The sequence below is a fragment of the Zootermopsis nevadensis genome, unplaced genomic scaffold (assembly GCF_977971745.1).
Source record: "Zootermopsis nevadensis isolate Lab colony 2312 unplaced genomic scaffold, Znev_1.0 Znev_ptg000001l, whole genome shotgun sequence".
Lineage (NCBI taxonomy): Eukaryota > Metazoa > Arthropoda > Insecta > Blattodea > Termopsidae > Zootermopsis > Zootermopsis nevadensis.
Window position 1 is genome coordinate 15,225,784 of NW_028259133.1, and position 25,694 is coordinate 15,251,477.

At 41.0% G+C, this 25,694-nt stretch overlaps 1 protein-coding gene across 7 annotated transcripts; it reads left to right on the forward strand.

Moving 5' to 3' along the window:
* Positions 1 to 25,567, forward strand: flz (transmembrane serine protease filzig). 7 transcript variants are annotated; one of them, XM_087343771.1, is made up of 9 exons: positions 1 to 331; positions 1,571 to 2,544; positions 8,622 to 8,788; positions 16,414 to 16,500; positions 19,096 to 21,495; positions 21,928 to 22,117; positions 22,340 to 22,605; positions 22,804 to 22,958; positions 23,595 to 25,567. In XM_087343771.1, the coding sequence occupies exons 4-9, from the start codon at positions 16,419 to 16,421 to the stop codon at positions 23,757 to 23,759; spliced, it is 3,258 nt and encodes a 1,085-aa protein (XP_087199897.1). In that variant the 5' UTR covers positions 1 to 331; positions 1,571 to 2,544; positions 8,622 to 8,788; positions 16,414 to 16,418; the 3' UTR covers positions 23,760 to 25,567. The 7 variants fall into 7 exon arrangements, with proteins under 7 accessions (XP_087199897.1, XP_021919456.1, XP_021919520.1 ...); XM_022063764.2 differs by having other exon boundaries at positions 1,798 to 2,544; XM_022063828.2 differs by lacking the exon at positions 1,571 to 2,544.
* Positions 25,568 to 25,694: the final 127 nt, after the last annotated feature.

Sequence of the window (25,694 nt, forward strand, 5' to 3'; positions counted from 1 at the left end):
AGAAGCCATCGAATAGCGCGGCAAGTGGCGGTGTGTTCATGTATAAAGTACATCCTTTCTTCCTTATATTTATTTCTTCCGCTAATTATCAGTGAAAGCTCCGGTGATCAATGAGTATCTAATAACCGTGTGCAAGTTGGCATTCCATAAATGTTGTTAGGTACAATGAATGCTGAACGACATAATACTGCACACTCAATCTCGGAAAGAATATGTCTGTTGTGAAACTGAAGACTGTAAGATGGGTCATTGAAAATTAATATTAAAATTCTTTCACTCATTACACATAATTACGTAACGTGATCATGATTTCACCAGTTCAGCTACCAACGTAAGTATCGAAAAGATTCTTTTAATACATTCTCACCTCAATTCCATTAGTTACTTCACCATTTTAAATTATTTTTTATCTCCTGTTTTTATGTTTGTGATTTATTGTAAGTAAACAAGCTATATAGCGTCGAATTATTGGATAATTTGTGAAGAACGGATTTGAGTCGATGTGGAAGGAAGTTTAAATCTTTGGAATTATAGATAAAAAATGGGATATAAAATAATATATACTAAAACGTGGGAAATATTTCCTGAATTTAATCTTAATTTTGTAATTATAATCTCGATTTACTACCGACTTTCGAAAGTACGGCACTTGAACTTATCCACATTTTTAAGTATTCATTTTGCTATCCGCTTATTATGATTTAATCTTGTATTATGTGACGAGACATGAAAATACGGTAACAAACAGTCAAAAATATCATCGTTCAGTATCCTCGGCAGTTTATAACATGTCAGCAAATAACCTAATAATGGTTAGGAGCGGATCCAAAGGTCGCTGTTGTGCCAGGATCGAGCAGTAGGACATGCCTTCTGATAATGTGGGTTATGTAAACCATTCCAATAATATTCGTCCCACATTCGAGCTGCAGTTGTGACGCCATCGGGGTCAAGCATTTGCCTTGCCTAGTTCCAACCATCTTCATCGCTCTGTAACCGGGTTTGACACTGGGCAAATTCCGCATAAAAAGTAAATAGCAACTGTTGCACTAAACCGGGCCGGAAAGTGGTCATGTCTTCTGGACAGGTGGACATTTCTCTCTGACTTCCCGGGCAATCACTTTCAAGACATGTCCAGTGTTTGCTAGTGGCACAAGTCTTACGTCAGCAGGAATGGATCTCATATTTATTTATTTACTGTCAGTTACTTAGACTACATAGCATCTGATTATAGGATGATTAATGAGTAGTGAATTTGAAAAGACGCGCCTATGGAAATAAGTTGTCGTAGCCTAATTTCAAGTATGTGTACTGCTCCTCCGCACCACCAATCAACATCGTCAAATTCAACTCGCCACGTGCTGTCGGCTCTATATCCACCTTCCAAAAACGCCCTACATGCCTCACCCGTTTCAGCTTCCTTGATTTGATGATCATATTATTATTTGGTGAGGAGTATAAATTATGAAGCTTCTATTTATGCAATTTCTTCCAACGCCCTGTTACTTCATTCCTCTCCTTACCCACATGTTCTCAAACGCTCTCAATCTGTGGTTTTCCTTAATGCAAACAGACCAAGTTTTACACCCACACAAAACAAGAGATAGGTTGTTTTTATAAACTCCAAAATATGAAAAGTGTAGAAGCAACTCTGTTTCACGTAGCTTTAAATTCACAAATTTCTTCGGGATGATCGCATGTCCAGATTGCAAAATAAGTATTTTACCAGAGTATCATAATCCAAGCAAAGAACTCTGGGTTGGGTTAGAGACTGAACTTGAAACATAGAAAGATGCACAGGTAGATTACTAAAGCCGATTTGATGCGAACATCACGAGCTTCACCATTAGCCAAACGACACCAATTGGAATACCTCCGATGGCACCCTTTCCCATTCTGTCGCTGCATGATCACAAGTGCTGCTGCCGTTTGAGGTCACTGTTGTTGAGATGACAGAACCTGTACGCGGGCTGGAGGACAAACACTGCAGCTGCAGATCCTCGACAGCGTCTACGAAATGGACACGGACAAAACATCGCTTGCGGTGATCTTGAAAGAAGCCGACGGTTGTAGCGAAGAAACGTCTTTGTCACATCTGATCACGACTGTCCTAATTACACTACACAAATTAAAGAACATGTAGTACGCAAAGGGTAACTGAAAAATTCATACCTGAAAACCAAGGGAAGAGGCTGCTTGGAACACCTTTTAGATTCTTGAGCGGGAATCTGCTCATTGGCGTTATCACAAAGTTCCCAGGCGTTGTGCTGCAGGCAGTAGAGACCTCGTGAACCGCATGTGGAGGAATGAAAGAAGGAAAAGGAGGAAACTCAAGAGCGCGGACCTGCTTGTTGTTGCTGCGTGACCCAGTTCTGCCGCCTCCTTCACCCAGTTACCTGGTCCACAGCACAGCAGTCAGTGCGCCCCTGAACTTGGCCGCAGCCAGACACAGTGCGAGAGGCAAGCAGGTGCTAGTGTGCAGATGCGACGCAGCTGGGGCGAGGATCCGATACGAGACGGGCTGCTAGGATATTCTTACCACCACCGGTAAGGAACAGAGCTGTGGGCTATCATAAACTACAAACCACATGTGAGTAAAATGAAACAGATTTGAGATGAAAATGTCGATGCAACATCTTTTGACGCTGTGTTAACTCGTAGGTAGATACCAACGTTCTGTGAGAACGTTTATCCAAGTTTATAAACCATAAGGGCGGAAAAATCACATAACGTGAAGGAGTTTGGTTCGCACGCCCTCCAACGAACTTGAAACTTGCCGTATTGAATAGGCATGTAAATAATGCAAATGTTTCGATGATTAATCTTGTAATGAAAATAGGCTGCGGAGTCTTGAATTTTAATCGGAGTTCTAATACGAGTACAAAGTATGCTGCGGATTGGTCAGTAAGTAATTGTAATAGGCTTCCTGTAAATTCTAATCACTGTAACGAGTTTAAACACACTGAGGAGAACTTCACAATATGGCAACCTTTAGCACAGGCCTCACTCCAACTTTTAGCAAAGTTTGTATTTTATTTATAATTACTGCACTGAATGCGAATAAAAATTGTGTGGAATTAAATTAAACTGAACTGAGACGCGAAGTTTATTTATCATAAATGCAGAAGAAAATATGTAATTTGTACGTGTAGATGGTATGATAATATTAAATTATATCATAGGAAAATAGGTTGTAAAGGTATGGACGTATTTAATCATTTCATACTCTAAAACGAACCACTTCATTTCCGCTGTCGTCTTCAAATGAAAGTCCTATTCTTGTGGGTCCGATAGAAGGGGCTAATCACAGTCCCTAGATCCAGCGGTCCATGGATTCACTACCATTTACGTCTTTCATCCGTTATCACAAAGATGCATTGGAGACAGATTCGTTGCTCAAAATTTGTTGTTTCTAATGTTAATAACTTCACAAATTTCGTGGTTTTTATAAATATACTGCTATTAAGATAACACTAAAGCTGTTAATGTTATGTTCGCTACGAGAGTAAAAACAAAACAATTAAATATACGTATTACGAAAATTTACTGGTGTTTCGTGATTGATTGATTCTTATTATGCGAGAGAACGTACTGTTTTCTTTGCGAGGCATATGGTACGGAAGTAAGTGTATAGAGTAAGTCAGTTGCAGAATCATACACCTGGCTCATCTGCCGGCCAACCATATGTCATGATTGTAATAGATTTTAGTTACAAGAACACAAATTACAATCGTCTTCGTCACCAAATTCAAGGAGGAAGAATTATGCAACAAGAAAAATAATGTAATCACCTGACTCATTACGATGCCTATTCTGTAAAAATTTGTGATACTTATTACGACATTGATGTCTGTACGGGCGAAGGTCAGATTTATTGGTACTTTTCTTCCACATTCACTGCAAGTGAATCATAAATAAACCGTGAAGTCGGATTTATTTGACTTTAACGCGACAGTAAAATGTGGTCTTCTAGGTCGTGACATCGTGTAGTATTGTAACTGGTTGACAATCTTGTTCTACTGGGTTGCGACGCCGTCTCCATCTTCAAGGCCAAATATACAGTATATATTACTGAAACGTCAATATCTACCTACGAGTCTACACCCAGAAGAACAACATCGTCATCTTTACAGCCGTAAGAATGTCATATTGACATTGTAAGTGGTTACAAACCTCAACCCAGAAAACTACAATCGACATCGACGAAATCGTTTTTGGGAACGAACTTGGTATGGGTAGCAGGTCCATAGAAACGTGAAACGATAGTACTTCAATCCGGAAATATGTGTACTGCCGAAACATCCCAAGTATCGCATTCCACTAATTGTACTTTTGAATGTGAAATTTAGTCTCTCGTTGCAAGAGGAAAACATAGCTTGAGCGTTGTTTAGAATAAAGTGTGGATTATTTATGATGTAAATGAGAACTGCAGGCAAAATTTCGTGTCGAAATACTCAAAGAAGAGACCACACCTGGGGCATAGGCGTAAAAGGGATGGATGTAGAATAAATGATGTATGAATGTGTGGATTGTGTTGAGATGGCTCAGAGTAATGTTAAACGTCATGATTGCGCCTTGGGAATTACGTTGCCATTCACAAAGGTTCGGAAAGATACTGGCGAATGCGCCGTAATTTTAATTTTCTAGCTTTTTTATTAATTGGTATTGTGTAATTTTTGATGACGAAGGCCGTAAAGTTTCTTCAAACAATGTACCAATGTTGAATTAAACATTGTCTATTTATCTGTGTATTTAAACTTGACGTTTCTGGAGTTCGTTGTGCTACCGTCTTCAGACGAGTTATCATTATGTTATACGATGTTATTACCTTTTTTATCTCAAGGTTAGTGACGACAAATCGGATGGAACACGAGTCCTTTTGATTATTCGAATGTACGTTAACTACTACAACCTCTCCCCTCCCCCCTCCCCCATTTCCTACTCATGTATTAATATTAGAACCATTTCTCTAAAGAGGGATAATTTACATTTATTTCTATCAGTTTCATTTAAATGTTATCTTTCTAATACTTTCCCCTAACAGCACAAGAACTGCTATTTTACATTGATGCATATATAATGTGTGGCAATTTTTTTTAACAAAATAAACGTTGAATAAGAAACAAATGTAAACAATCCGCACGCTTTGCTTTACGGGCATCTAGCGGCAGTTTGACAATCTACATGCCCGTCTAACAAAATATGTCACACATTCTTTGCCATGCGTTATATTTTTTTAATTTACATATTTAATTTGTTCAAAACCTTTGGTCCATTTTGTGTGCTACCAGGCCGTGAGTGACGTCAACCAAAAACAGGGAGCGAGGGTGTGGAATGGATCAAGCTGATACATGATGGGGCCCAGTCGCGAGCTGTTGTAAATATCGATTAACGGATTACGTAAAACTTTTAACATTTCAATATCATATAACGAGGGAAGTATAGGAAATGACACGCGTGTTGCTTCGCACAAGACACAATGAGCTGGATCTTTGTAGACCAGGACCTTGCTCTGGGCGATCCATCCTGAGCTCAGCACAGTTAGGTATATGTGGGTCGTGACGTCACACAACGGAACGTCGTCGATCCAGTTCCAACCACAAACTGCTGTGGCGTAAATCGTCCGTCGTTCGATTCCCAGGCACTAAACCATACTTCTGAAACAGTAGGCAGACTTCTTACTGTGTGCACCTCAAAGTCGAGGCGTTTTCACATTAGTAATTAAAGAAAGAGATGCATTAGATGAAGGAGAGAGACAGAGAGGATCAGTAAAAGGAGAAAAAAGAAACTGCATGGACCACGCTTCTTCTTGAGAAGCTGATAGTCACTTAGATAGTCAAAATCCTCACAGATTTTTGAACCCAAAGGTTCATTACCGTGCTTGTAAGACCCTGCCACCCGTCGTTATTATGAGCCTGATTAGTCCGGTCTAGATCCTCATACCCTTCCTTAAGATTGTTTTTAATATTATTCCCCCATTCACGTTTTCGTATTCTGAGTAGTCTCTTCCCTTCAGGCTTCCAAACAAAAATTCTGCACGCGTTTCTCATCTCCTACATAAGCTCCATATGTCTCCTCCATTTATTCGCCCTGGTGTTTGGGTAACAGTAGGAATTATGAAGCACCTCATTACGCAGGTTTCTTCAGCCTCCCTGTCAAATGTATAAACGACATTTTCACAGCCGTGAGAACCTTAAATCTCTCAAGCATTCCCCGAATTTGTCCAACTCTTGGTTTATTCATGAATGCAATGGAGACACTGTATGAAAGAGACGAGAATCGTATTCGGCTGTCCGTCCATCCCTAAACACAGAATAACATGGTCCTCAACGAACAGATTTTTATTGAACGTCGTATCGCTTGGCCTGAATAAAGTATGCCAGCCACTGTAGTTATGGTTTAAGCCAAGCGACATTAACTGCAACGTAACTCGAACATTTTCCGTCTCAGAGGGTTGGATGACGACTGCTGGTCGCATGACCTCCATACAGAATTTCATGCTGATCGTTTCTTTGAATTATATTCCGCAGTGAAGTCATGGCCCAGAAACGCAAGTGTCAGGTGAAAGTCCGGATCAGGGAGTGGAAGAATAGGTATCGATCTGTGATTATAAAATGGCAGCCACATAATTTTTTAAGACGATTCACGAATGTTAAATATATGGCACTGTTCCTAAAGTTTATTATCGTGGTCAAATGAACTTGCTCTTTTACTTAACTTGAGTCCCTTCAATTCAATCCACATACTAATTCTGATACATTTTAATATCATTCTTATATCTACGCCTCGGTGTCGAAAGTGGACTTTTCCTTTCTTGTTTCCCGACTAAAAGTATGGGTATATTTCACGTCTCACCCATATATGACACACAATTTGTTTTCAATATTATTACAGCATCATATTTTAAAATATGTTTTATATAGTCGGCATATCTCCTTACCAAACTGCTATTTTGATGGTTAGTTTAGTCCTGATTTCTACATTCCGTGCGAATTTTTCTTGTTTTTGCCTTCATGGATTAGGCACTTTAATGCATTAGAATTCATGCTATCCAGGACCTTCCATTCTGTCCACTCTTTCATGCTGTAGCTAACCACGTTTTCTCCACGGTAGAACTGTCGTGATGCAACATGCGGTGCATGGCTTCTTAGCCATTGTGTATCGCGCTTTGTGTTTGTTTGCTAATTGCTAAGCCAGCGTGCATGTAACTTGTAACGGTTGGACACATGAATGTTTTACAAACTTTACGTCGCGTCTCCTGCTGGTCCGTAACATCGTCGGTGTTTGTATAGTCTTCCAGTTGCCCGCGTCAAATAATGAACCCGGTCTGAATCTCGACCGACTTAGCACTGTCCTGACTGGCATTCTTCATGATTTTGTTCCGTCTATTGAAATTAGAACGATAGTATAAAATCTGTTGTTCAGTAACATAATAGTCAAATAGCAGACCATAAGAAGAATACTGTCATGTGAGACGTTACGCCGTGCAGTATGGCAGATTTACGGACGTTTCAGAGGTGCTTGCAGCCATTAGGTAATGAAATACGTCTGCAACTGCGATTAATATGTACCAGACTACAGCGCAACATCCTAGTAGACCGTCATCTTCATGCATGTCGTGTTTGAGAACCTAAAATCTCGCCAACAAATCGTGAAACAAAACATCTCAAGTTCAGGTCTCTGTTTTGAAATCAAGTAGATCCAGTGATTGTTTTCCTCAGGCTCTCTTTTATCAGCCTGTATAAGATTCAGAGTCTGTGTAGGGTAGAATGCCAGATCATCACTAGGGTTCTTATTGCCGCGCCGTGCATAACCTCTTCCAATCTTCATAATCATCATTCATCATTGTCATTATTCTACCGTCAAGAGACAGATGGAAAGTGCCATCCAGTGGGCGTCTGTAGCTAAAATGTGGATCCCTGGCTTCACCTAGTCAGACCGGCAAGGACCAAGACGGTCAAATAACACAGACATAATTTGTTCTTTATTCCATCTCTTTTGTTCGTGTGACCCAATTAAGTGCTTTTTTAGAATTGAATCTCTGCAGCTTAAATGTTGTTCTTATACTAACGCTTCTTTCATTATCGAATGTCGCTTAGTCAGTTTAGTGACTAGGCTAAGAGTTAGATGAACAAGGTTCAATTCCCGGCTGGCGAAGCATATATTAAATAAATGCAGTTGTTAACGTAAAATTTGTAAACGTGTGATGCTAACATCATAGTCAAAAGACGTTAGGATACGTGTATTTTAATCATTAATCCTATTATTAATAATCAATACACAACAGAGTGTAGTTAAATGTAAAGTTGTCAACACGTGCATTGACGAAGTGGACGTCACTTTTACTGGGTGCAAGTCACATGTCAGTCATAACAGTTACGTGGCCCACATAACTTGCAGTGTGACCAACTGACTTAAGGTTTGTTCGTGTCATGATCGTTTGAATACGTCGAGGTCTCATTTCTGTCGGCCATTTAATTTTTGGGGGCTTTCAGATATGTACACAAAAATCTGAAATACATTTTTTGTCCTGATTTGTGCTGTAAACCCAATTCTTCAGAAATTTAAAGTTAAATTGGCCTTACCATCTACTACTAGCTCTAGCTATACCTCTTTTTCCTTAGGTGGGAGAGCCCACTGGTTATGGTGTGGTGGTTTCAAGAGTACGGGGAAGCGGTAGTGAAGGAGACACAGGTACTACAGTAGGGGGAAGTAAAGGAGAGACAGATCCCACAGGAAATTCTGGAGGCACATCCCCCTTTCGCTGTCATGCCAACGTGACAACATCGCCGTAAGTTTTACTATTGATAATGTGAAGAGTGTAGCGCCGTAATTGCTCGTCCTAGGAAAAAATCTCAACACTTAAGACTGGAAACGCATAATTTTCAACAAATTTTCCCTCTTTACATTTTTCAGTATTTTGCTAAATAACCAGAGTTCTCCTGTGACTCTGAACTTGTGGGACATTCCACAAATTACACGAAATAACTATCGTTGCTGCATGATGGTTCAGCAGCCTGCGATCGACCCACTGTATCGTATCGAAGTGGAATTGAGATCCGCTGACGTCAGCAATTGAAGTGTTTCGCTTCAAGAATTACAAACGTCGTGGTGTGTTTATTATTATCCCCGCCAGGTTCAATCTTGTAAAAATATAAATGTCGCTACGAATTAATTTATCACACGACGACTTGGCATATCACTGAAAAATTATTTACCTCCTTCTACTTCCCCCAACATCATCTTCATACAATATCAAACTTTCGCTAGGAGAAAATGTCTCGTCGCAATCTCGACTAGGAAGCCACATGCCAGTGGTGCTCTTGACAGTGAAGTTTCTAAAAAAGGGCGGAAATGAATTCTGCGTCTACTGTGTTAACATTATGCATCGTAATACTATGGGGAGAACAATGGTCCTACATTCTGTGAAGACGTCATGGTGCCTCCATTGCTTAACACTTTAAAGCCCAGTTGTATCTAAGTTAGGAAAATATCTGGACTCGAAAGGAATAGAATGTTGCATAACTAGGTACATTCATTAATGCAGGGAACTCGGTATTGTTGTAGCAATGAAATTAAGTGGTTTGGGCTGTACGTGTTTCTCGAATGGAGGAGGAAGGAAATGCGAACACAGTTTTGATAAGAAAATTTCGTGTAAGGGAAGACCGAGAAATGGATGGATGAATGGAACCAACTCAGAATAGTGTCCATGGCTGGCAATGGTGTTAGGACCGACATTTTATTGTATTCCTCATTCCCCTTTCGAAAGTTATGGTGCAATATTTATATCGTGTTCTCTCCCACCCGAATCCCATTTCATAACCTTTCCTGGTCAGCTGTCAGACAGAAGCCCACAAGCACATACATTCCATCACGTATGAAAGCCACAGAACCCTGCCTCAAATCGGGAACATCTGAGGACGTGACTAATAGTTACTCTACCGCGTCTCTGGAAACGTCTCACACGTTACACCATGTTTATAATTTGCAAGCTATAATTTTTAAAAACAAGAATTAAAATGCTTTAGCTCAGTCAGAATAGTGACTAGCTACGGGCTGGACGACTGGGGTTTGATCCCCGACGGGGGCAGAGGATTTTTCCTTTAGCCTCTGCGTCCAGACCGGCTCTGGGACCCACCCAGACTCCTATCCAATGGGTACCGGGATCCATTCCCGGGGGTAAAGCGCGGCCGGGGCGTGATGCTGACCACTCACCCCATCTAGTGCCGAGGTCAAGAATGACTAGGAGCTATACCTCCACTCCCCCCAAACGACCCACATGGCGTATAGCGGGACGTCTTTACTTTTACTCTTTGGGGCACACCAGCAATCCAAAGGTTATGTTCACGAGGTCATTGTTCCCCGAAGTTGCGCAACCTTCGGTCGTTTTTGCTGTCTCGGCACCAGACAAATTTGAACTGACAACTTCGTGCTAAAGTGGCATTACCGTACGGAGACGTGCAAACGCGAATTGAACTGCTGGTTGTGTAGATCCGAAACTTCAGCCAGCAGACTTTATTGTACCATCAGCCACTGTTGTGGAGCTTGAGAAATAAGCGAAATCTTGGAGGGAATCATGGCCTGCTGGCAAGTGTGGTCTGTTGGTAGAATTGAAACTGCAGTTTATTTATGTATATTTAACGACACTGTCAGTAGCTCAGACTCTATAGCATCGATTGATGGGATATTTAATGAAACTAGGGGTTGAGAAAGACGTGTAAGAAAGTAATCGCTGCATAATTTGAGGTACTAACCCACAATTTGCCTCAGAGGTCTGATGAAATCTACAAAAGACCCCAGACAGGATAGCATGTCTTCGGATCGAGATTTGAACATGGGACCTTTCGAAAATAAAACAGGAACTCTGCCTTCAGTATTAGAGTTTGGATTCTGTTATCATTATGTTTGTTATTTAGTTCAAACCTCTTTACTTCCTCCAGCATGTAGTAAGTAGGTACTGGCAAATGTTGATCCCTTCGGGAATGCAGTATAATATTGTACCAGTTTTGGGAGAACCCGAAACAGATTGAAATCTCTTATGGAGCTGGTGACCAATAAATTTTATTTCCTTTCTTTACCTCAGGTATTCTGTTAATAGTTCTTTCAGCTTCTTTGTGTGTGGCATTCTTGCGCGCAGTCGAGCACTCCGTCAATTGAATGGAGATCCCGTTACAGCAACCTACTTATTACTCTGTGAGGGTCGCACAAAAAACACACGCAGCCTTCGGAATATTATGCTGCGGTAACGTACGGATATGGGTACGGGAAATACCTTGCAGTTAGAGGAATCAGAGATAAGTGTTACAGCACCAGATTGGGTCGTGACCACGTTTCCTCATAAATTCTCCTTTCTCCTATTTGTTTCATGGGCTCATTCCACGAAGTGTATTAACCTTTTAAAGCACAATTATATATTGAATTTTACCGACATTTCAGAGGTAGTTGATGCCTAAATCGTCGGGATGATTAAGCAGAAAACACCTCTAAAACGTCGGTTAATTTCTAAAAGACTGCACGGTGCAACATCCCAGAAGACAACTTTTAAAACCGCCGTCGAAATAAATTAAAATATCGCTCTTATAATCGAATTTAAGTGCTATTATTAAAATACCTTAGCATTGTGATGCTATTGATGACGGGTACAATGATATTGCATTTATGCAAGACGTGACTTCTGGACCAGGGTTCAGCACTGGTTTAGGGCCAAAATATTACACGGCGCAACAGTCCAGAACGCCATATAACTGTCACATTATCCACAAATAGAAAACTTCAGTTTCTTATAATTTGGTTCAGTTTACCAAAAAAATAAATATTTTTTATTGATTTTCAACAGGTCATTTACACCAACATAACGCAATTTTGCGTGAAATTAGATATTTAAAAATTACGATGTTGCCATGACGTATTTTCGCTTGTTCCTTTTAAATTAACCGAATTGGCTTAAAGTCGCATCAGTTGCGTGAATATTATAGATTGTCTGGCTATCAAGACTCTAATTAAAACAGGCTGGGCCAAAATTAAACGAGCGAAACAGTGGTTAACACCAGACTTTTCAGTAGAGGCCGGCGAAGGTCAGAGCAGACGCTAGCTGCACGTCGTGACTTAAGACTTTCCTTCATACTGGATGAGACACGGAACTGTGCTTTTTGGAGGCTGATTTTTCCACGACAGATGCAATAAATGTGTGCCATTAGGCCATTTTCTGCGATCTTGTATTGACATTCCCGCCACTCGAAAGTAGTCGCTCACAGGAACTCTGGGCCACTCGCCAGAAAGGCGGTAAGGAAGTAAATCAGATGTGCCCGTGAAAGTGCTTTTAGTTGTCAATAGCAACACAGTCATTGCAGTTTTGTTAAATTGCTACATAACAGATCAGAGACGAAAAAATTTGATGTTCTCACGGTGATGGAGATGACGATGTCGGTCTTGAGGCCGTCTGACACGCCTTAGCCACCACGAGCGTCGAGAAGTGGGTCTGCAAGGCAGGAGTTTCCCGTGTGAGGTTCAACGCTGAGTATTTCTCGGCAGCAAAGCAAACCCGCGTTCTGGGCCAGACAAACAAAGCGCCCCCACTTGAGGACAAAGAGAATCACTCAACAATGCACACTCCACTAACCTACATCTACGAAAGCCCTTATATTTCGTAAAGGGGCCCATTAACCTACATGAATGCGGTACAGACCCACCGTTTTGTAAAATAAACTTCTGTACAAACGTCTGAAGGCGGCATTACTAACCGCAAGACATCGCTTCGGGCCTGTCGTGGGCTCCATTGTTGCGTTGCATTCGGTATGTTATTGTGGCCACAGCGAAGTGTAGGAGTAGCAATCTCCAGGAAGCACTTGAACCCGGAACCTCGCATTCGATAAATCGCCGCAAGAAGCCATATAGCCAGTTTGCACACGCATATTTTCCAAAAAAAAAAAAAAAAAAAAAAAAAAAAAAAAAAAAAAAAAAAAAAAATATTTGTAAAGTTTTCCGGTGTACTTTATTTTATCAACTGGGTGAGATTTCAGGTCCTCACGACGACGATTATGAAGGTGATTGTCTTGTGGCATGTTGCGCCGTGTGGTCTGGTAGAAGTTTACCGACGTTTCAGAGGCGCTTGCTGCCTCCGCCATCAGAAAACATTGTACTGAGGAGAATATTTGGACTTAAGAGAAATAAAGTGGCAGGAGGCTGTAGAAAATTACAGACACATCCTAATTTGCGTTCTTCATTGAATGTCATTTGGATGATGAAATCGAAGGGAATGAGAGGGGGCCACGTAGCTCCCATGGGGGCTATGAGAAATGCGTGCAAAAAGCTGATTGGGAAACCTGAAAGGTCGAGACAACTAGGCTTGGATAGGATGATGATAATTCAAATACGTCTTAGTTAAATGACTTTGGAAGTTTGGACTGGACGTATCTCGATCAGGGTTAAAATCGGTGGCGGATTGTTATTTCAGTAACGAGTCTTTGAGTTCCCTAAAAGTCGTAGCTAAGCGTACTGTTAGTTTTAATGAACTGTGTTGCGTGGCCTAAGTTACCATAATTAGTTAGGACGGAAGAAAATTACGAATGAATTACTTACAATTGCGAATTTTCTCAAATTCAAACCCAGGACATTCTAAAATAGAGGCAAGTGTGATAAAAATTCTTCCTTGACGTTCAGTAAGGAACCTTACAGATATTCAACAGTGTCAGTTAACAGGATCGCCACTTAACTTGAACGCAGGTGCGTGCTTACATAAAGATGCTAAAGTTCGCTCTTAGTTTTCAAGTGCCAAATCTATTCCTAATATGTTGTTATATTTTCTAATGACACCACAAAGAAGTGAATGCGTGCCTTGAGTGACTCTTTTTAACATGCAGCCTGTTAACATTTCTTATGCCAAAGTTAAATACATTCACTGTCTCCACCAAACAAAATTTTGCTTATCATTTCGGATATAGATGTTACACTATGACATGTTTTTGACAAGTGACAATAAGAAACCAGCATAATTTTAAAATTTCTGTTCACAAGAATTTTACATTGTCTAGCCTAGCGTTAATGTAGATCCCAGATTATAAGTACTTACGGCAGTTATGGTAATTATCATTAAAAGCAGCAACTTAAAAAATTAGTAAATGTATGCATAACACAGCAATTTTGGCGCGGTATCCAGAATCTACCCTCGACGTCTGGTACTGGCGACGTCAGATATGTCTGGGGTCAGTGACTTTCTCGTATACGGGGTTTGGCGTCTGTGTGGGTGATAACGTCATCACAGAAGATTTCATCCTCTTGGTTGCGCGGCTGGGATTCCCCTAGGGATTCCTCAAACAGTCACTACCACGCCCAGAAAAGCACATGAGAATTTGACGTCATTTGTGTCCGATTTTAACCAAAACTGGAGTATGTTGACAAAGTTAAAAAAAAACCCAGTATCATTACGGTTGTCTTTTGAGGTATAGTGTCATGTAGTTCACCGCCGTGAGAACCTGAAATCTCACTCCCCAATATAAAAGTTTATGTGCCTTTTTATGTCTTTAAATTTGGACGTACCGCGAGCGAGGAACGTCTGTGGATCACTGATCAAGTAAACGACCTCAGTCTACACCGCGCATCATTATACAGAAATAAAGTTGGTTTCCATGCAGTGTAAATACTTTTGAGATTATGTAGTGCTTATTGAATCCCTCAATTTTGCGGTTACCGTTGCTAAGTGAAGGCACTTTGCTGACTGGGCAGACCGTGCCTTAAGTGGAAATGAGACGGCAAGATTTGGGTCCGGAGTTCAGCACAGGTGCTAGATGCTAGACAACACTTAATCTTGGTTCGTGGGGTCCAGTTGCATCCACGTGGAACCCGTTTGAATGTGTCTGATACTGAGTACCGGTATTATGTAGCGCAGTTTGTCACACGTGTTAGCCCATTAAAGCCCAGTGGGAACTGTGTCACCTAAAGAGTCAGTTAATTATGGGTTTTGTATTTATGGGTCTGGTATGATTCTAGGGGTCCGCAGTGGCCGCGCGGTCTGAGGCGTGGACCTTGTGCCGCTTGGTCACTGGGACTGTGGGTTCGAATCCCACTCAAGCCATGGATGTTTGTCCGCGTTTTTCTGTGTTGTGCTGTGCTGTGAACAGATAGAGGCCTTGCGACGGGCCGAGCCCTCGTCCAAGGAGTGTCTATAGATCAAGCCAACGAAAAGTTGGGACCCGCAGTGTTCAGGCACTTGAAGAACGGGTCGCTCCCAGTATCCCAGGTATGATTCTAACATTAAACAACATTAACTAATTGATCATTGTAATGGTGAGGAGTTGTTTCCTTTGCGGTACGACTGAATACTTGAATATTATTTAGACGAGCTTCTGCTTCAGAGGATTAAGGAATGTAGGATATTGATGTATCAGAAATAAAAGGAAGGAGGGCGTAGAAAAATAGAAGACGAGTAAGGAACGGACTAGTCGGAAGAAAGAAAGAGAAGTTGAGAGCAGTAAGGTAAAAGAAATACGAAGGCACTGAAGGAATAAGACGTGATGCAACACGATGACTATAAGTACAAAGGAAACAGATGAAATGAAGATAAGAAAGAAGATGGAGGATGAACCCAAGAACAAAAGACAGAGGATTAAAATGAGAAAAATGATTGTCATGAGGCAACGGAAATTGAAGGAAAGGTAGCAAAGAGAAAACAGAAATATTGCTATAATTTTGTAGTTTTAATGGTACAAAGAGAAAGGTATATTAATCTTACCGCTCTTTCCTTATTGACAAATTTTTACAGGTGGAAGCATATTTGTAGCTAAATTCGATCTGTGGTGCATCTTGAGTAACAAGACATTAATTGTTCCGTAAGTCGATTATTTGCTCCTCGCTGTTGTTCACTTACGAGCATTTCGTTAGCCCTTTGAGACCGAAGCTTGTCTGAATAATATTAAGAATTCAGTCCATACTTCAAAGAAAACATAACCCTACCTTCACAAATATGGGTTTGTTAGTGTTGTTTAAGGAAATAACCCCTGTTTATACCAAGAATAATGGACGACCCGTAAATACAAACTACTCAGTTAATTAAAGTCTATTTATTTGTGTTTCTTATTATTTATCTCCTTGAAGAAAAAATCTTCTACACAGACTGAATTTTTGAAAAATTCTTTCTCTTATTCATAAATTTCGTAGCTAGCTAAGGCCGAATTTTATCATGTCTGTGAAAATACTCATGCATGTACACACACGAACATTTATCACACAGCAAGCATTTTTGAGACATTGGTAAATTTCCACCAGACTACACGGCACAACACACCACAAGACAGTCATTGTTATCCCCAACTTGTCATTCGACACCCATGCCCAGTAACTTAACTGTGAAAGCGTATTTAAATAAACTAATATCTTCTCCGTTACCTGTTAGTCTGCTTACGTGAGCACTGCGTGTTGCAGGACTTATGGCGCAGTCCGGGGCGGCACTGCTGCTGTTGCTGCTGTATTGCTTCTGGGCGACTGGAGACTACCAGGACCCTGTTGACAGTAAGTGTGTCCTGGCGCCATTCGCCGGCCTGTTTTATTGTTTATAACTCATTCTTTGTCCCACAACATTCGACAGACAAAGAGGAGTGATAGGCCAGATGCAGTTTTCTGAGCTTAGCACCGTGTAGTATGGTAGAAATTGATCAACGTTTCAGAGGTTCTTGCTGCCTCAATCATCAGGACAAGGAACTCTGAAACGATGGTAAATTTCTGCCAGACTACACGGTTCTACCACCTAGAAGATAGCCATCTTACTACGACATTTGTCACTTCAGAAATGTGTTTGATACAGCAATCAACCAAGTATAGGCTACTGCTGAAGAAGGACTCTTGAAATGCTTCTAAAGTTGGGTTAACAGCAGATAAATGAGTATTGATATAGAAGGCAGTGTAGAAAATACTGAGGCAGGCATAGTTTTCGTAATGCATTTTCACTGAAAAATGGAAATAGTACATTCCCCGCTATATAACCGATGCATTTGAGAAAAGATTGTTGAATAAATTCATGCAAATATATACATAAATGATTTAAATAAAGCTTCAGAGAACAGTTTTGGCTTTTAAAAATACGAACAGGCTATCATGCTATCTCCAAAACACAGCAGTTCCCATTCTCTTCGAGTGATGTTACTTCTGAAGCGACATACTTCGGTTGCCTATGCGCAACTGTTTTTTCGTACCGTGGTTCCGAGCATCAAGATAAGACGCTCCGTGTAGCACCGCGCAGATTATCTTGATAATGGCGACTATTAACTTTTCAAATATTATACGTAACCTTATTTATACTGGCTACTGCTCACGTTGCAAACATCCTTCTGCACACCGTACTAACACTGGCTACTATCCTCCTTGAGATGATAATAGCCGTTCAGGTAGTTGAGATATTTTCCCACCTTCTATGCATTACGAAGGTTCATTACCATAGAACCGTGCTGGATCCTATACTGAGATATATTAATTAATCTAGTCGGCATCAGAACACCCTGTTTCTATAAAGCCAGTATTAGTATTGTCACTCATCTACGCCTCGGTCTCTCCTCCTGTGTTTCGTTCTAAAATGTATTACATTTCTCATCTCTGCCTGCATGCCCATGCCACTTTCTCTTATGAACTCTACCTAGTTTTAAAATATTGTCACTATGATTGAGCAGACGCAAATTAAGAAGGATTTTCAGCCGACAGTCGCCGTTCAGTGGATGTTAATTCTTGCACAGAATGTTACATCTAAAACACAACTCTATCTATAATAGCATCTGTTCGCTCTGGTTGACAACAGTTCAACAAGACAAAGGAGTTGTGTTCTTCTTTCTGTTTGCTAAGAAGAACTTAAAATAGCTCTGCAGCAGATGCTGAAAATGTCTACCACATCCTCGAAGACAAGCGTCAACCGTTTTTAGTGTGTTTCGTAACGACTTTGCTAAGTGTTTCTGTGTCAATGCTGATATAAGTCTGTTCTGTACTGTGTTTCGGTTCCTCCGTGCTTCACGGGTTATTCGAAAAAACTGTTTCTTCTATATATTGTTGTCTTATACGGTACTTTAGCATCAGGATACGATGCTTCACGAACAGCAGCATACGATTTTGAGAATGAATATACGTTCTGCTCGTAAATACGTGCTTGCACCTGCACAACTTTTGCGAAATTGTCCTGAGCAGTGACCTTGAAACCAGGGTGAACTTGACTCTTGGTCACAGTGGAGATTGGAAGAGCCTGTACGTGGGAGGACCTCCTTCTGACTTGATGTATGAAGCGTAGAACGTGATTGTTACTGGGTTACGTCTTAAAAGTCAGGTCTACTCTGTATGCAATTTGTAGGTAGCTTAAATAATTGGTTTTCCGCAGTAGGTCTGCAGCTGTTTATATGCCGGGACTTAATGTTTGAACTGGACACTATTGACTCCGCGAAAATTGATCTTGCCTCGCCATTCATACCAATTTCTGCGCTGTGAGTAATGCTTACGACTCGAGACTGTAACACTTGCAGCAGACCATCATGCGACACCTGACAACATGTCCGTGACCAGTAAATTGTTTGGAGTGCGTTCAGATGTTTTCTTCAGTAACATTACCGAGTTCAAGCTGCGGAACTACGAAAAACGACAGTCGTTTGTTACGCTTCTATGTTACAAGCTGGAAACTCGCTGATGCCACCACTAAGTCTGTGTTTCATGTGAGATGAGAAATATCTTTTATAAAACAGATCAGGTAGAGAAAACATAGACCCATAGTGATAGGCCAGTCGAAGTACATCTATAATATTTGCGTGTCTATTGTAAACATCTGTATAATATCAATTGGTTTATTGTTTAACAGTAGTGTCTGGGATTTTGCAGGCTACAGGGATAAAATATTATTCCTGATCCATCACAAGTCATGACTTGTGTTCCTAGATTATGTATACCTTACGACAGACACAACAAATGCGTGAGTGACGCCACGTCGATAAGGTGCGACACACGGACTCTAGTCGCTTGTTTCTTGATCTTTGACTTTCGCCTAAAAAAATTATGTGAAGACCCAGCTTTCATTCTGTCCACCGTAGGGCATGAGACTTGTTTGCTCTCAAGAACAGGAGTTACAATTTCTATTTGCAGGTCGCAAACTGTTCGGCGGGTACAGGATCGTGCCGAAGCCGTGCCGGCCTGACAGCGACGCCCACTCTGAGAATCTCGGTATCTGCATGTTTAACTATGAGTGTGCGGCACGAGAGGGTGAAGTAGTGGGGGCGTGTATGGACGGGTTCCTCTTCGGCGCGTGCTGCCGTCTACCCCCCGGACAAACCTTCGAGCTGCCCGACACCGACCTGCTGCTCGATAACGTAGCTAATTTTCCACCCGACAATCCCAATTCCATCGTCGCGACCAGCAAGCGACCCGATTACATGGAGTCATCCTCCATCAACGAATTACTGCACAACCCCTTCCTACACGTGTCGGCCCACCCTGACGCCGACACGGTGCTCCTCACAGGCGGCCTCGATCATCCTGTGGCAGAGACAAATCGGCCGAGTTCAGGCACTACGCTGCAGCCAGATCTGAGCACGTTCAGCTATGTGCAGAGCAACAGTGTGGACGAACAGCCGTCAACGCCAAAATACCACCCAGAGGAGAAGAGCACAATGTCTGTGACACCGACTTATTACTCGACGGCTAGCAAGTGGGCGACATCGTTCAGACCACACCCCACCCCATCGCACGAATACGACGAGGGACTTATTCTCGTTCCGACCATAACTAAGCGCCCTGAATCAATACCGAACCCAGAGTCCATCAATCACATAATCTCATTGCTCAACGACACAGGCGGTGGCCTGGTCGATCCAGGACCTGAGCCTGAACCTGAGATCATCTCACTGGGCAATTCGTCACCTGCGGGTTTGTCCACGTGGGTTGCTGTGAACGGCAAGCCCTCTCCTTCAACATCATGGAAACCTGATACTACAGGCTACAGCAAGCCTCCACAATCCCATACCACTCTATGGCCAGGTTTATCATCTGGCAGCACAAGCTCACATCATGTGGTGGGACCATCATTTGATGTCTTTACAACCCAGCAGGGCACCTCGAGACCTGCACCTACTGTCATTGTGCTTGGCCCATTTTCATCTGATGTCACCACAACAGCCACTTCTTCCACTAAGTGGCCTGCCATCATTACAAGCAGCAATAAGATCAGTTCTACAACTTCTACTTTGGTAACAAAGCGACCATCTACAGTAAAACCATCTACAGGTTTCTTTATAACCAAGCAGCCCTCCAGCACAACGCCAAACTTAATAACTTCACGGCCCAGCTCTACACAATTCACTAATAGGCCCACAACACATTACAGTGACCTGTCTACAGCACAGTTTACTTTTAGACCAACCTTGAGCATAACACAGAGCACAAACCGACCCAGCCCTGTACCAACACATTTCACAGATCGGCCCAACTTAGGAACATCATCTTTCACAATTCGGCCCACTTCAAGTATTACACAAGTTACCAGCAGCAGACCTAGCACAGGAACAATATTTGTGACTAACAGTCCAGGAGTGACAAATCGGCCCACATCAGGTACTACAATAGTCAGCAATCTACCATGGGTAACAACCCCAATTGACTATCCAGAAACTACTTTAGGAGCAGACCATCTGGCCAACTTCCCTCCTGTAAGGAACCCTTCCTTCAATATGACGCAGCATGAGCGTCCCCCAGTGGTTCTGCCTCCCAACCCTGAGGACCTGTTCAATGTGGATGACATTCCCACTCCCATGTTTGTGGAAGATGACAAGTTGAACAACAAGTTGCAGACCTTTGTAGACAAGATTGTACTGTCTCTTGATGGTAACTTCCAGGACTTGGAGGAGGTGTTGCACAGTGGGAAGAATGTGACAACCACTTCTATCACCACAACAAGGAGGCCCCCAACTTCAAAAAGACCGACCCAGGTAACAACAACACGTAGACCAACAGTCACAGGTTTGACTCCTGTGCAGAAGCCCAGCATTTCTACTACATCACGACCTCAGACTCTAAGGCCTCAACCAACACGGCCAACGCTGACTACGAGACCTAGGCCTTCGCCAACTACTCGACCATCCAATGTGAGACCCTTACAGACAACACAAACAAACAGACCCAGTACAAAACCCACACAAACTCTCAGACCCAGTATAAAACCCACACAAACTCTCAGACCAACCACACAATCTTCCAGACCTTCGCAGACACCACGGCCAAGGCCAACAAGCATAAGGCCTTCTCAGAGTCCAAAACCATCTTCACAGCAGCCATCACGCCCATCCACCACATATCGACCTGGGAACACTGTGAAAGTGACGACCAAGAGAAGTACAACAACAAGCTCAACCACACAGCTCCTGCTGCAACAAGATGATGTAACCTCCACTAAATCAACAACAGAGGAGCCAACCACCTTGCTGGACTACACATTGACAACCAATGATGAGGACCTCACAACTTCGTCTCATCCTGTTGACTATAAGCATGGTGAGTGAATGCAAGATGATAATACTAAATGTCTGTCAAAATATTCACATGCAACAGGTTTCATTTTTGGAACTCTTGCTCAGTTTTAGCATTATGAAAAGAATAAAAAGCGCATTTTTTATGAATTCTAAGAGTATTAGTCCTAATCTAGATTAATTAAAATTGAACCTGCATTTTCTTTAAAGCATGAATGTGGTATCAGACATATTTGAAGGATGCAATTAAAGAGATATATTTAATATTTCCTTTGTTCTAAGGTGTAGATTTGTATGATGACAGTGAATAATTAATTTTTCTTAAGTGTTAAATTTAAGGTTAAAGTAACAAGTGATATTCAGTTCCCTCTTAAAATAAACTTCCTGCATCATACCAATTTATAAATGTAGTATATGGTTTGCTGGCCACTGCTTTATAACAGCTTGTGTTTTCCAGAGTGTGGGGTGAGGCCCCTCATGAAGAAGACTGGACGTATTGTGGGTGGAAAGGGCGCCACTTTTGGGGAGTGGCCATGGCAAGTACTAGTGCGAGAATCCACATGGCTTGGACTGTTCACCAAGAACAAGTGTGGTGGTGTGCTTATTACCTCACGCTATGTTACCACAGCTGCGCACTGTCAGCCTGGGTAAATATGACAACTAAAGTACTTGGTTCCTTGGTTAATAAACATTTGTTTTCTAACTGTTGCTTGTCAAAGAAAGGAAATCCATGTTGGCATACAATTGATGGTGGTTATTCCACATAGATTTTTTTCTTTAATCATTGGAGAAGCCTGTTACTTTAATTTTTACTTCCAAATGCAGAAAGGTGGATGGATACAGTCTGTTACATTTGTTTACTTGTCCAGATTTTTGGCAAATCTTGTGGCAGTCTTTGGTGAGTTTGACATCAGTGGGGAACTTGAGTCACGTCGTTCAGTCATGAAGAACATACGACGTGTTGTTGTGCACCGACAATATGATGCTGCCACTTTTGCAAATGACCTGGCACTCCTGGAACTGGAGTCACCTGTGGCCTTTGATGAGCATATTGTGCCCATCTGCATGCCACATGACAAGGAAGACTTCACTGGCAGGATGGCAACAGTCACTGGATGGGGTCGTCTTAAATATGGTAAGCATAGTTATAGGACTGTGGGTTAAAAAAATATAACAATATAGTCAATGTGTGTGTAGTGCAAAAATTCTGGAGCATTTCTCAAAATTTAATGTCTCCATTGGCAAAATGTATCAGGTGTCATGAAGGCTCATCCATTTATGTTTGAGTAATTATGTCCCTTGAGAACAGTAAAGAGACATGTTGTTGTTCTAGGGGGTGGAGTACCAAACTTGCTGCAGGAAGTGCAGGTGCCAGTGATAGAGAACAGTGTGTGCCAAGAGATGTTCCACACTGCGGGCCACTCCAAAGTTATCCTCAATAGCTTCCTGTGTGCAGGCTATGCCAATGGACAGAAGGACTCATGTGAGGTGTGAATCATTGGTTTCAGCCTATATATAATGTGCCATCATAATTAAGTCAGACATAGGTTTCTGACACATGCTGTATTCCAGATAACACAAATGTAATTTTTTAACTGATGGGATGCCAGCATATCATTTGTCATCCCTGGCTCATGTGATACAGTGTGTTATTTAGAAGTCTTCCTGTCAAGAATATTTATGAACTTTTATATTTTTTAGCATGTTTGGTAATGCTCATGTCTCTCTACCATATTTTAACAACATTTGAAATTAAGCCAAACATAATCAAAGCTCAGTTAAAATTGAGGGCACAGTCTGAGATCAAAAACCACACTGGTTAATGATCTTTCAATAAACTGAGACACAAATCGTATTCCATACTGTAATTGAACAGTTTTATTCACAGAGTTATTATCATGTTTCTAACCTAAAACTTTGAGAGGAAGATATGTTTTAATAAAGAGTTGGATTCAAAGTTCTTGTCTCATGTCTTCACAAACAAATTTCTTATCATATTTTTAACTTATGTAATATACTAGCATTTTTTGACAAACATATGCTTATTAATATATGCCACTTCCATCGCTTTGAGTTCCACAGTATGTGAACATGTATCTGACTGTTGGATATATTTGCTCATAGGGTGACAGTGGTGGTCCTCTAATGCTGGAGCGAGAAGATGGCCGCTGGGTGCTGGTTGGGACAGTGTCACATGGAATAAAGTGTGCTGCTCCATATCTGCCCGGAGTTTACATGCGTACCACATACTACAAGCCCTGGCTGCATGCCATAACTGGCGTAAATTGAACTGCTACCTGGATATAACTTATACATGCTTGAACAAATGAAACACTGACACACAATATTGTGGATACTAAGTGATGTTATCATTGAATTCATGTTTGTTATTAGTGGATTTTTGGAATCCTTAGCGTTCGTAACGAAACTTTGATAGAAAGTTGGATCTTCACTTAAGTTCCATCTGCCAAGTATTTACTTCAAAGTAGTACTATATTAGTTTGTCATGGTTTGCTGGGCTGTGATGCCACGTGTTCTTTTAGGTTTCTACTAACACTGGAAGCCACCTACAAAACTATACGGCAGCACAACCCAGAAGACCATGACTGACATCTTTACCACTATGAGAAATTCAGATCTCAGGTACCATATGGTATTTATTTTTATTTTTGCCAAATGCAGGTTCTTCAAAATGTCCTACTGTGTCATAAACATATATATTGTTGGGTTGATGCAGCTACTTCATACTGCTGTAACAAATCATGTCTTCCTAGATTGCTGCCAGCTAATTATATCAGTCTGAACATAATTAAGCCAATATTCCTTACTTCTGAATGATTCAACTTGTTTTTAGTGCTCACACAGAGACTTCTACACCTCAGTACAATGCAAGTCTTCCTGGATTTATCTGACCATAATATAAATCTATTCCTTTCATAAACACAATATGATATGCTATAATTGACTAACCATCAGGAATGTTGGTGTTATTTGTATGTTTATTAACCTTTATCTGCTGTGTGTCATTGCTTATGCATGGGCCCAGGTAGCAATGCATTACAGTAGTATGTTAATACCATTAAGCCGCTAAAGTTAAAATCTGGTTTATGGTTCCATAATACAAGATTTAAATCTCCTGTTTCTATACAATGAAGGTTAATGGTAAATGGAACAATTAAACAAGAGTGCATTATGGAATTTTCGTCAAACTGCAATCTCTGTACACATAATTTCTTTTGTCAAGTTTCTGAAAATATTGCTTAGTAGATGTCACTTTCTAACATAACTTCAGTTTTGTTTACATTCTGTAACATATATCTGTTATAATCACAGTTCCAAATAGAATCTGCTTTTCAGTTTGAGATCTGGTCCAGACCCCTGAAATGACTTGATGCCATAATGGAAAGTATAAACCAAAACTATGTACATTCTGCAGTGTTCATATTCATTATTGCCTCTGTGTTTGGGCACATCAAGAATGAAGTTTCCCTGGACAAAGGTTATGTCATGCTACTATGGTTGACTGGAAAAGGTGTTTTGATTTTCCTAGTCATTTTTAATCCGATTTCTTTATGCTTGATGTTCCATTTACAAGTGACTGTTTCTGCCATCTTGTTGACATTAACTACAGCTGATTTTTTGTCAGGTGTATATATGTGTTCACTGCAATAATTTAATAATTCTGGGCTAATAAACTGACCACTTACTATGGTCACTAAGTATACAATGTACTGAACTTTAGCTCAGTTTCCAGCTTCCAATATAATGTCTCCTCATTGATTCTTCATGAATTAATCTAATTGTGGGTTTTGTGAACATTGTTAGCCTTATCATGACAAGCATTTGTCTGCATGGCCTGAGATACTTTCTGTCAGACACCGCAAGTTTCAAGTGCAGTGAAGTGGTCTGTGTGTGGTGTCACCTATGGAGTTGAGGCTACAGCCACTAAGAAAAGACTTGAAGAACCATGACAGTTGCTGAGTAGTGTGGCTGAAGCCATGGTATCTACTGTTAAGTTATTTTATTTATTACAAGGATTTAATTATGATGAAAACATATTTATTTAAGAACAAATGAAATAAAAGCATAACCAGTTATCGCACATTTATTTCCGCTTCCTGTTTTCCATACAGAAAATATGTCAGAAAGAGACTTTAATTGGTTGTCACAAAGAATTTTATGAGGGGATTGGAAATATTTAAGAAGTTTTAAGTAAGGAAACAG

Excerpts from the sequence above, each read along its gene's own strand:
- flz (XM_087343771.1), top strand. The coding sequence starts at position 16,419 with ATGGCGCAGTCCGGGGCGGCACTGCTGCTGTTGCTGCTGTATTGCTTC. Across the intron at positions 22,606-22,803 it reads ATGGGGTCGTCTTAAATATG|GGGGTGGAGTACCAAACTTG; the intron begins GTAAGCATAGTT and ends TTGTTGTTCTAG. Across the intron at positions 22,959-23,594 it reads GACAGAAGGACTCATGTGAG|GGTGACAGTGGTGGTCCTCT; the intron begins GTGTGAATCATT and ends ATTTGCTCATAG.